This window comes from Podarcis filfolensis, assembly GCF_964270895.1.
Source record: "Podarcis filfolensis genome assembly, chromosome: 2".
Classification (NCBI taxonomy): Eukaryota; Metazoa; Chordata; class Lepidosauria; order Squamata; family Lacertidae; genus Podarcis; species Podarcis filfolensis.
The window spans coordinates 85,616,724-85,629,383 of NC_139605.1; the positions used below are offsets into that span (position 1 = coordinate 85,616,724).

The 12,660-nt window shown below is 45.1% G+C and overlaps 1 protein-coding gene across 1 annotated transcript; it reads right to left on the reverse strand.

Annotated features, from left to right (window-relative positions):
* Positions 1-3,698: 3,698 nt before the first annotated feature.
* Positions 3,699-12,360, reverse strand: TRIM16 (tripartite motif containing 16). The gene is made up of 6 exons (XM_083597730.1): positions 11,542-12,360; positions 8,873-8,968; positions 6,972-7,205; positions 5,264-5,435; positions 5,073-5,168; positions 3,699-4,926 (listed from the first exon to the last, which is right to left on the reverse strand). Exons 1-6 carry the CDS (start codon positions 12,103-12,105, stop codon positions 4,259-4,261), a joined length of 1,830 nt encoding a protein of 609 aa, XP_083453856.1. The 5' UTR covers positions 12,106-12,360; the 3' UTR covers positions 3,699-4,258.
* Between the last annotated feature and the right edge of the window lie 300 nt (positions 12,361-12,660).

Consider the following 12,660-nt stretch of genomic DNA (forward strand, 5'->3'; position numbering starts at 1 on the left):
TCACAACCCCAAAACTCATAATATTTCAGCTCCTTAAAATACATATATACATAATGCCTATGGCAGTAACTCCCTCCTGGAGGTTCCTCAGGCTGGAGGTGGAGGAGCACAGGTGAAACCAACCACCCCCTGATGGCAAACAGAGTCTCTATCCCCCTGCAGTTCTTCCTCACATTCAACTCCCCACATTTCCACACCGGTTTGCAAATTCGTTTTGTTGTTGCTGTTAAAGCCCTCATGAAAATTCATCAGCTTTTGGTGCAGATTTATTCTAATATGCATAATTTTGTATGCAATTTTGCCTAACAGTCCCTATTTTTGACTCGTTCATTTTTGTGTTTTGTATTTTCACCAGTTTTTTATTCCATATATTTTCATACTACTCAATATGGTCTCTAAGCTGTTAAGAAGATGCAGTTAGGCTACAATATACAACAAACAGCAAAACTGGAAAACTGCAAGACAATGCAATAAAATCCTGCCCCAACCCCCTCACCAGCAAAAACGTAGTAACACATTTTAAAAGCATCTTAAGAGTCAGGGATCCCTTTCCCCTTCAGCATCCCTCTTTCCAAGGCATACCCTGACTCACAGTAATAACATTCACCCCAACCAACACATGCATATGCACATGGTATATGCATTTACGTACACATCATTTGTCCTGCCAACCTAGCAGTTCGAAAGCACGTCAAAGTGCAAGTAGATAAATAGGTACCGCTCCAGCGGGAAGGTAAACGGTGTTTCCGTGCACTGCTCTGGTTTGCCAGAAGCGGCTTAGTCATGCTGGCCACATGACCCGGAAGCTGTACGCTGACTCCCTCGGCCAGTAAAGCGAGATGAGCGCCGCAACCCCAGAGTCGGCCACGACTGGACCTAATGGTCAGGGGCCCCTTTACCTTTTTACACATCATTTGACCGAAGAACTGCATTGCAAAATGCAGAAAAGTGCACCTGAGTGTGTCTCAGTTCATGCATTCTTTCAGAAAGTGCAAAACTGGCAGATTCACCTTTCAACTCTACAATCCTATGATTCTATAAATGTCACCCCTATCTCTATGAACCAGCCTATCCTCGGCAAAGAGACTCCTGGCCTCAGCTGAACATCTGGGGGCATGGCACCTTGGCAGAAGTTCCCAGTCGCAAACCTACTTTTGAAGGGAAGCAGGCTGAGCCCTTATCCCAGGCATAGGCAAACTTGGCCCTCCAGACTTTTGGGACCCATCATTCCCTAGCTAACAGGACCGGTGGTCAGGAACGATGGGAACTGTAGTCTCAAAACATCTGGAGGGCTGAGTGTACCTATGCCTGCCCTATCCCATGATTAGGCCCTTTTCTGATCAGGAGCACCTCTGCCTCATTTACATTGTGATTCACTTCATTAGCCCCCATTACTGCCTGCAAAGATCCAGGCAGTGCTTCAGAAACGGCCCCATCCCAGTCAGCAAAGGATTCTAAGGTTCCTACAGCATGTGAAGAGATTTGCATTCATCTAAAACAGCCTTCCCAAGCACTTGAGTGCAAATTGCTTTGGAAACCTTACATGAAATCAGACTCATGCAGCACGTGACTCACAGCCAGCACATCAGATCAGTTATGCAACAAGACTGCCCCCTTGTGGGGAAAATGCATTCCTGGGCCTTCCCAAAACAGTTGTCTTGAGAGACTCCCCAAAGTTGGTCTTCTCTCCACTTTTCCTGAAAACAATTCTTGTCTTATGAACGTGTTTATTTACCCAGCCTTCAAATCAAATTGGGGGGTGTATAAAACGAGTAAGTTAATTTTAACCCCACGTTTTGGCTACCCTTTATCTGACCCTGAGCAGCAACCGTTCAATGCTTCTTTTATGTCTTTCTTCCGTCACTCGCTGCTGCTAATCCTCGCTCTCGTGTTCTGCCAAAACAAACCCACATCTTACAATGTTTGTCAGAGGAAAATGGGTGCATGTTACACGAGGAGAGCCACACACAGAGACAGGCCAATTAGCTTGCCCGAATGCATTGATACGATCTGACTTCGGTTACACTGATACCAATGGAATCAAGTCACTGCAAAAACCAAGAATTTTGACTTAATTGGGCTTTGTTTGTTTTTTAAGGACAACAATCAAAGGGAGCCAACAACATGCCCCACAATATTCAAAATGTTGGAATAATTATGCAGCTCTCCAGAACAGTAGAAACACATTTCTCTATCCAGATAACGCAGGCATTTCAAACAGAATCTCTGTTACAACCACTGCACTAGAGCCCAGTTCTTACATTATACACATTGCTCTTCAAGCAAACAATTACTGGGGAGCTGGCACAAAGTGATGGTGTGTGAGCAGCTTTTCCTGCTCCTGATGTCCCTGTGTTAGCCATGGATGTTTACTGGGGTAAAGCCAGGGCTTTATTTTTTCAGCCAGAACTCACCAGAACGCAGTTCTGGCTTTTCTCAGGTGGGCGCCATTGCCATTCTAAGAGAGTGAGGGAGGTGTTCATGGTAGAATGATGGTGAGTTCTGCTACCTCTTTTTTTCTAGAAAAATAGCACTGGATAAAGCCTATGGGAATAGACTACCCACAAAGGCTTCATTGGGAGCTAGAAACCTGAGTGCATAGTCTTCTTTGCCTGTGTACACATTGTACGTTTAAAGCACACTCAAAGCACCTTTTCCCCTCCAATATTTCTTTGCACTGTAGTTGCTTAGGAGTTGCTGGGAACTGTAAATCTGTGAGGGTCAAACTACAGTGCCCAGAATTCTTTTGAGGGAAAACATATGCTTCAAAACTGTTTCAAATGTATACTGTGCACGCAGCTCTCATGAAAGTCCACACACTCAGAAGTCTACATTGGTAGGCCTTTCCCTTGCCTAATGGGGGAAGCTACATGACTTTAGGAGTTCAAAGTGGTTTATGGGGCACAGGTTGTCCTAAAATCTCGACGTCATCAGCCTTTGCTTAAGCAGTGGAAGCTAGTTGAACAACTCCTTCTCTGGCTAGGATGGCTGCTACAGGAGGAGAGATTGTACAGAGAGGAGCTATGAGACATTTCTTTTGTGTCTGTGCAGTTTGAACTTCACCTGTACTGGAGAAAAGGCAGTTTTATCATCACAGCCATTTCTCCTCCATTCCTGAATTCGCAAGTTAACGAAGTTAAAATAAAATAAGGTTTCCTTTTTGTAACACACTTCCCACAGGAAAAAGGGAATTCTAGAGAAAAACAAAATCACTTAAAGAAAGGGAAACCTTGACCATTAGTTGCTTTGTTTCTTAGAGGTGGTGTTTAACCGGCTAGTAAGCAAACAAAACTGTCAAGATGCAATCGACAGTTTACTCAGTGATAGCCTTGTCCAAAATGGTCCACACCCAAGTTTGCATGACCCCGGTCCTGAATCAACAATCTTTGTACTTGCCAAATATTGTGAACCTGTGGGCCGGGGCCCTGCTCATTTGATTTTTGCGAGTACCTAGTATTAAAAAATCAATAAATCAATCAATGATGATCTGATTTGCTATAGGCCAGGAATGGGCAACAGGTGGCCCACAAACGAGGTCTAGGCCCTGGGACAATTTCACCTGGTCCTTGGTTATCCAGCCACATTTCACTCAGTGTAATGTTACTCGTTTAGAAAATCCAAACCACAGATTTTTCAGAAAGCAGAAAACAAATTCTGATACCATATCAAAACAGTCAAAGAATCAAAACATAATAAAATGTGATAAATAATAAACCAAAGTTTATTCAACCTGCCAAGATAATGCAGTAAATGAGAAATGCCCACAATTTCCTTTGCTAAGAAAGAACAGTTGTTTTCAGAAACTGAACAGCTCTAATGCTGTGGTACTGCTCATCCAGGCCACATGACAAGAGAACTGGAGACTTGCAGCGCTGATGTTGATGTTGTTAAAAAATGCTTCTTTACAAATGTATCAGTTGAGCATCAGGGAGCAGGCGAACAGTGAGGCAGCCAATGCCAGTCTTGAAAGGTGCATCAGTTCCCTACAAAGTAAACAGCGTAACCTTGGAGATTCCCTTTCCCCCAGCTGTTTCTCAATTTGGAGAAGATATTTAGTGGGGTGGTAGGCAACCAAAAAGGTAAACATGCAACAAAACAATTCAGCTCACCCGATTTTGTGACGTGTTTGTTGGCCAGATAAAAGTACGGATATTTGATTCCCCCCCCCCCTTAGAGGCCATCATGTCTGCCTTTACCTTTTAATTAATTCAGTGGCACACTTGCAGTAAGAAGGAGTGCCCATGATCACATCACTTAATCAATGGCTGTGTCCCGACTCTGATGTCTTTGTACTTGCCTCTGCTTCACTCTCAGGTGCCAAGACCGTACTGGAAGAAGCTGCTTCTCCCAAGTGAGCAGGAAGAGGTGCCAGGGTGGCCTCAGCCTCATCCCACAACTTGACAATCTGCACACTGTTCTCCTTCTTGGATAGCCAGAAGGCTGGGTAGAGAGGTTCAGTAAACTTGCACTCAAACTTATGCAAAAGAGTCATGACATCCGAAGCAATGCCGTAAAAGGAAAGGGTGCCCCTGGGGTAATCCAGGTAAACTCCTATCCTGCTGAATCCCTGGACTTTCAATGGTGTCTCCACATCACTATGCCAAGCAGAGAACTCCTTCCCATTCCACTTAACACACCAGGAGAAGTCATTCCCCGAGATGCAGCTGTTGCTTTCGGAACCCTTCCGATCAATGCTCTTGTTCGTCATGCCAATGTAAACGCCAGCCCCAAATATCTCGACCTCAAAGTAGTAGCGGCTGATGTATAAGCTTTTGCCCGACAGCACCTGGCGCCAGTGCTGAAATCTCTCTGGGTGATCCGGGTACGGGTGCTCCCACGGCGTGGTGTTGGTGACTTTGTGGTTGTCTTCCAAGAGCCTCAAATAGCGATGAGCAGTAACCGGGTCAAACGTCAATGGGCAAATATCTTTGGAGGAACAAGAAATATATCGTATTAGTTTAAAACCACTGTTTTCCTCTCGCTGTTCCCCTCAAAACTCAACAAACCGACAGGCTTGCTCTTAAGAGTCTATTCATCTGAAAGATACAGTCATGTATATAATTATGCCTTACATTTCAAGAAGTCACTCCTGCTTTTAGGTTCTGGGGCCGTTATGCGGTGCTTGAATGGGATCATGGCGGACACCATTGTTTTGATGCCAGCGTCCTCTGCAAAAAGAAAAGTAACACAACAGCTTAGTTGCAGGAACAACAGAGGAAAAGGTCACTGGACTGGATGAGCGGGTTGGTAGATAGGAACTCACCATCTTTAGCAAACTCCTGCAACTTGTCCTTATAGGAAGTTTGTAAAAGTTGTAAAATATGTTCCGTGGACTCTGTGACCACCCTTCGGATCCCTGACAATTTGTCTTTTAGGCCAATGTAGACACTGGGCAACGTGTCGTCTCCTTCGCTCTTCTTGAATTCACAGTATTCCTGTTAATAAATACCCACATACATACATAAATACCGGTAGGGCCTCTCCAACCAACATATAATCGCCCAACCTCAATGCTACCTCCCCACACAGCAATTAGGCAAAACCAAGCAAACCCTGCATCCATTGGTGGCAATGGAAATTGTTTTAAAAGCCTAGCTTCAGTGCAAGGGCTGTTTTGTGGGGGGTCAGACACAGGTGAGAAGCCAAGGGTTAACCATTTCCACTCTGGGTGTTTGATTCCAGCCCCACCCCCAAGGCACTCTCACACACAAACCTCACGCAACAACTAATATTTTTAAAACAGCTATAGGAGTTGTTATTTAAGCCTAACTGAATTGCTTTTCAGGGGAGTCACAGCTGGGCTGGGCTGGGCTTATCCTTCCCTTCCAATCTGCTAAACAGGAAGATGCTTCTAAAGAGGGATATGCACTGCTTAGCCTAGCCTCACTCCCTGCAACTAACTGCTCTTCTGTGGTAGCTACAGAAAAGGATGCACACATCATGCACATGATTGGTTCAAGTTATTGCAGCCTAATAACCTTCCTGTTTCTTGACCATCATTGTTATTAATATTTACCTCCACTTTTCTTTTCCAAATCAACTCAAAGTGGCCAAATCCCAGGTCCAGAGACATAGCCCCTGTTTGGCAGGCCAAGACCCATCTCATCTCCTAACCCTACTTGGGAGGGGGAGCAGGAAGCAACAACTGCTCCAGACCAGGGCCCTGCAGGTACTCCAGGAAGGAGCTGGGCATCAGAACCATCCAGAAAACTGCTCAGTCATTGTCTGATGGCTGCTAGGGCAGCAGTTTCATCCTTGCCTCTTTGGCTGGACAGCTCCCCAGCTGATTCAGGTCTCCTGGTCTCAGGCTTGCTCCTGCTGCTTCTGGAAAGTCAGACAGCTCCCCAATCTCATGGTATGAGAGGAGTTTGAGCCAAGGGGCTGAAGGTTGCAGAAATGAAGTACATGCATAGGAGCAGCTTCTCTCACCAGCAGCTTCTGCTCACTCAAATGCACACATTAGCTGCCCATACAACAGCAGCTGGTCTCACAAACACGTACACAACACATAGTTTAACGATGGAACTTGCTCACACAGGAGACAGTGATGGCCACCAACGTGGATTGCTTTAAAAGAGGACAGGGCAATTTCATGGAGGATACAGCTATCCATAGCCACTTGCCACCGAATGTCAATATTCTACCTCCACTGTCAAACCTAGTATGTCTCTGTATATCACATGCTGGGAATCACAAGTGGGGGAGGGGTCCTTTGCACTTGGGTCCTGCTTGTGGACTTCCTAGAGGCATCTGGTTGGCCACTGCGAGAACAGGATGCTGGACTAGAGGGGCCACAGGCCTGGTTGAGCATCTCAGATCAGGCAAACACACAGGAGCATGCACAGCTTACAGAAAGAAATGCAATGGGACAGCAAGGGTTGCATTTCATTAGCATTTCCTTAACCCAAACATTTGACCATTTTAAGTCAGCAACACCAACTGGTCGTTTGCCTCTTGGCCAATTAAGGTACCTTTAGAAAGATGATGTCATTTGTGTGTGTGGCCATCTTCTCCAGCCTGCTCTTGCATTCCTCCATCACCACCCGCTTGTTCTCAAGGTGGATCTTTATCCCATTAGCATGATTAACGGCACCACGCTCCTTCTCCTCTAGGAAAGCTAGCACAACAGACTGAGTCTTCTTCACTGCTTGGAGCAGCTCCTCAAACTTCTCTTCCACCAAGGTTTTCACTTCAGATACAGAACTCTGCAGGGGGAGGAAATCACCATCTTTGTTATTGGAAAAGTAACATAGTGCAGTGGTTAGATGTCCAGTATGGTGTGGTGGTTAAAGTGTCAGACCAAGTCCTGGAAGTTCAGCAATCAAATCTCCATTCAGCTAAGAATGTCACTGAGTGGCCCTGGGTCTTGGGCCAGTCACTGTCTCTCATCCTAACCTACCTTACAGAGTTATTGCAAACATAAAATAAGAAAGGGAGAACCATGTATGCCACCTTGAGCTCTTTGAAGCAAAGGTGGGATATAAATATAATAAACTGATTGATAAATGTGCCCATATTAATATGAGATGTGAGGGCAAAAGAAAGAAAGCTGTTAAAGGAGAGAAAACAGAAGGAACTGTGAAAATAAATGAGCAACAGAGACAGAGAATATCCCCTTTCTCTAGTAGACAGCCAACTCCTGACAAGACCAGTCTGTCAATAGCTGTCATTCAACTACTTGGCACTGGGTGTGTGCCATACCTGGTCAACATGGAGACAGAATAATCTACATCAGAGGTGGCAAACATACAGATTTTCAGATTGTGTTGGACTCTAACTCCCATCATCCCCTGCCAACATGATCAATGATTATGGATGAAGGTAACTGGAGTCCAAAAACATCTGAAGGGTCGTAAGTTCCCAACCACCGAGATAAACCTTCAAGCCGGAGGAGCAACCCACAGAATATTTTACATTCCTCAGGCAACTACCAGGCTGGCAGAAGGGTTACGCAGTTTAAGAAGCTTTCCAATAAGTGAAAATGAATTGCATTAGTCACCCCTCTATTATTTTAAGGAGGACCAACCCTGTGGGAACCTCCCAGCCACGTAGAAATGTTACTCATCTGCTGGATGATATCATCAAGCTTTTGTTTCCACAGCAGATTGAGCCTGCCACTCCTCTTCCACATTGGCCATCAAAGTTGGCACATATGAGTAACAATCCAGACAAGGTAAGAGGTGTTTTGGGTCCATAGGAACACTGATCCTACGGTCACAGATTTTGTGGCTATACTTTGAGAAGAATCAAAGAACAAGATGAGCATAAAAGGGGGAATGAGAGAGATCAAAATGATTAAAATGCTAAACCACAAACTTCAGTCCCTGTTTTTCCATGATGACAATGGTCATCATCAGCACTCAGCATCCTAGGGCCACTACCATGGTCCTTCACATAATGAAGCTACATCTCCAAGCCATCATTTGGATTTCCCAGAGAGTTACAACATCAGATGCTCCAAGGCATCCTTCCCGAAGCCAGTGCCTTCCAAATGTTTTGGGCTCCAATTCCAATCATCCCTGACCATTGGCCATGCTGGGATGGGAGTTGGTGTCCAACAACATCCGTAGGGCACCAGGTTGCTCCAGGACATTATGAGAAATTGCTGCTGTTGCTAACACCACCAGCTATGCCTGAAGGGTCCACCAGAGGACATTTTGCCCAGGACCTTTCCAAACCTGGAGCCAGCCCTGGTCCAGATTGTTTTGTGGGGTTACAGTCAGTTAGCAAAGTCTACGAAGATACAGACTGCTTATAACAAAGAGAGGGCTATGGGTATGCCTTTCTTAATACAGTACAATACAGCCAATTTGAGACCAACCTGAACAGGAACTTAGCTGCAAAGAAAGAGGTGGCCTAGTGAAAATCTTACCACTATAGACTCTGAATTTCTCTGCAGCTTTTCAATTGCATTTTCTGCTGACTTCAGTTTCCAGTCATAGCCTGCTTGGAGCTGAATAAGTTCGTACTGTGGGTAGATAAAATCAGAGGTTATTGAAAGAGGCAACTCAACAGCAGTTTTTAAAAGCCATGAATCAAATGGAAATATCCATTTTCCCTTAAAAGCAATCAATCTGGGATTCGTATCCCCAAGGGCCAAAGTGCACATTACATTAAATGCGCAACCATGGGCTAACAAACTGAGACAGATAGAGGTGCTGTTGGTCAGTAGGAAATCTTAGCCCATCAGATGTACCTGATGAGGATGCACTGCCCTTCAAGGACAAGGTTTGCAGTTTGGGGTACTCTTGGAACCCAACTTTGCCATGGGATTGTCAGGTAGCAGCTGTGTTTTTGCACAGCTTTGACCAGTGTGCCAGCTGTGCCCTTTCCTGGAGAAATCAGATTGATATTGTCACACATGTTTTGATCACATCTATTCTAGATGAGATGCCTGCAATGTGCTCCACACGAGGCTGCCCTTGAAAGGTATTCAGAAACTTCAGCTGAGGCAAGATGTGGCAGGAACAATGTTAGCCAGTTTTGCTTTCCAAAGCAACGTGTTCCTGAAATATACTACATTATTTGGTTCCTCTGAGCCTTTAGGGTGGGGGACGATCTACTTGTGACTAAGAGCATGTCCACACTGCATGTCCACATGCATTTAATACTGCATGCAGGTGCATTTTGGGGGTGCTAAACCCATGGCGGCGTCCCCATGTCGTTCCTATACCACACCTTCAGTTGATCTAAATTTGCATTCTTCAGGGGGACAGATTATGAGTTTAACAAATCCCTTTGGTATTAAATATGAAACATCAAATAATAGTTCTATCCCGGAGAACAGGAATAGACAGAAAAAGCCAAGAGCTCACACCTTCTACACAGGTAGTCATAACGGCTATGAATACCTGCCTCTTTCACACAAACTATGATTCACAGCAATTTCTGGAATTACTGCTACATTATAAAAGCCTCCGGCTGGGAAAGTTTCAATGTAGAATCTGGGACATAGAAACAATCATCCAAATGGGAGGAGATCAGAACTCCTTCGTAATTGTTTGCCCAAAACTGCACTCTAATTCATCATTAAGAGCACCGGGCACTCCTTTGAGATTATTGCTGTAGGTCTGTTTACTTTTAAGCTAAATATTTTACAAGGAGCATGTAAAGTCCATGCTTGCTTTTGCCTAAACATCTGAATGAAAGATGCAGCGGCTTTTTTTTAACACTGGGTGAAATGTGTGTTCATATTCAGTGGTTTAAATAACACCCACCTTGCATAACTACTGGGGGGGGGGTGATACGAGTGTGATAGAAAGGGAAAGTGGAAAGGAGGAAGTAATTATTACATTATTTCTTACATTCTGTCCTTCCTCCCACATAGCCAACAATCATAAAATGACAACGTTAAAACCAGCATTTTAAAACTTCCGTTCAGAATACCTTGCAATATCCAATACGCTACAATGGATATTATAACACAAATCATATCAACGGAGGTACTGTAATTATGCTCCACTGCTCCAGTGCCCCATGAGAGTAAATTTCTAAGCTGCTGCCTAATTCAAGATAGTGTGGGAGACCATTTGATCTCAACTGGACAGGAGTTCTGTAACTAGGGTGCCACCACTGAGAAAGCCCTACTTCATGCAGTGGTTCCTTGAACCGTATACCACTGGGTGCAAGTAGAGTTCAATGCGCACAATTGCTACAACAATGCTAACTATCTCTTTGAGTGAATGAATCTTAACTTTAATATAGCTATTGGTCCCATGATGGTGTCGTATATTGGAAACTCTCACTGCAGCTGAGGATCTTTCCAGTTCAATTTCTACCTTGAGCTTCTAGCCATAGGAATTATGCCTTCTGAACTACTGCTTCTCTTGTCCTGTGGCAGCTGCATTTTTGTCTCAGTCCTCACTGAGAGTCAAGGCCAAGGGCTGAGCCACAGAGCCAGTCATCTAAACTGCCAGAAATACAGGAATGGATCAGCATTTGACACTCAGTCACAGCTTCCCAGCATCTGTATCCAAGTGCCAAAAGCTAATCTGTGCCAAATTCTGCATGTGCTGCCAGTGGTGACACAACCAGTTCAGTCCTTAGTAATATAGCAAACTCCCCAGTTGCCCTGAGCTTGAAATAATTGCAAGCAGGCCCCGAGTGTAGATAACACTTGGCAATACCACCCTTTTCTAACAGAAAGCAGGCACACCCCATTTTTGTCCATCCAACTTTTGTCAGATTTCCCCTGAACTGTGATCCCTTCTGTGGGATGGCCTCCTGGGTTTCATAATATGTCAAGCTACATAACCATGAAACCCCAGGCATCCGACATTTGCAGCAAAACCCTAGCATGTTTACTCAGCAGCAAGCTCAGCTGCATTCAGCGAAGCCTGTTCTCTATTAAATTTGCAATTATAAACAATCTTAACATGATATCAAGCAAGAATCCCTCCAGCAGCACTCTGGGCCAGCCATGCACATGTAAAAAGGCTGTGTGCGTATGAATGAGAACTCTAGGCCCCATATTTCCTAGCAAGCCAGTATCCCATGACATTCCCCCTGAACATTGACAGTGCTCAGAAAGCTACAATTTACCTCCTTTTCTTTCCTGGCCACCCCACAGGTAACAGCCTTATGTCCCTGGTGTCCATCTGCAAGGCACTCCTCACAGACACACGCAAGGTCAGTATGGCAGAACCAACCAAGGTGCCTCTTGTGGACTTCGCAGCTCTGCATGTCAATGTCCTTCATTGGATCCATAAGCTTATGGGTCTGGAGTTTGGCGTTCTCCAAGTGAGGCTTCAAGTGATCCTGGCAATAGTTTACCATGCAGGTCAAGCAGGACTTCACCGCCAGCACCTTCTCAGCCAAGCAGAAGTCACAGAGGACCTCTTCTCCCTCTACCACATCCCCTTCCCCAATCTTGCCTGGTGGCTCCTCTTTGGGTCCACTTTCAGTCACATTCTCTCCCAGGCCTACTCCATTGCTGGGAGCATGCCCTCTTTCTGGATCCGATGACAGAGGGTCTGCTTCATTTTTCAATCCTACGCTCTCACACTCTTCCTCGCAGATCTGTGATCCATTTGCCGCATGGATGGAGTCTTCAAGTATCAGTTTCCGTGGCAGTTCTTTGGGACAGCTGGATTCAGAGTCAGCCATTTTATAATATCTCCTGAACAGAGCTGCTTCTCCAACTCCGACAGCTGCTGCCTTCTAAGGTGTTTGCACTGTAGCTGCACGCAGTCCAGATATGAAAGAACAGTCACACCTGAACACTCCTCAGCGCCTCAGGATATTAACTCTTTCCTGTCACCTTCCATAATCTTGAGTTAAATTACGCAGTTTGGCATCCAATAAAATAAGCTGCTGGTGTGCTAAGCCTCTTCTCTGTTAAGATTGCTGTGAATAAGCACCAATCCACAAGTGGCTAGTTATCTTTCTTATTTTCAAAAGGAAGGGGGAGGCCCCATCCAGAAGGGGATGGTGCGTAGTTCAGGAAATACCTGGCATTATTACTCATTCCTTCTCTCAGCTTAACTCTGAGTAATGTATACAGACTGAGAGGCTTTTCTGAAGCCGGAATGTGGCTTGGGAGGCACAAGAAAGAATTGTGCAAGACAGCGATGGGAAACTCTGTGGCTTTCCGGATTTTGCTGAACTCCAGCTCCCATCAGCCCCAGCAATGGGGCAATGGTCAGGGATGAAGGGAGGTAG

Coding starts and splice junctions, on each gene's coding strand:
- TRIM16 (XM_083597730.1), bottom strand. CDS start 12,105: ATGGCTGACTCTGAATCCAGCTGTCCCAAAGAACTGCCACGGAAACTG. Junction 8,969..11,541: donor TGGCCAGGAAAGAAAAGGAG/GTAAATTGTAGC, acceptor ATCTACCCACAG/TACGAACTTATTCAGCTCCA. Junction 5,169..5,263: donor GCAGGAGTTTGCTAAAGATG/GTGAGTTCCTAT, acceptor TTCTTTTTGCAG/AGGACGCTGGCATCAAAACA.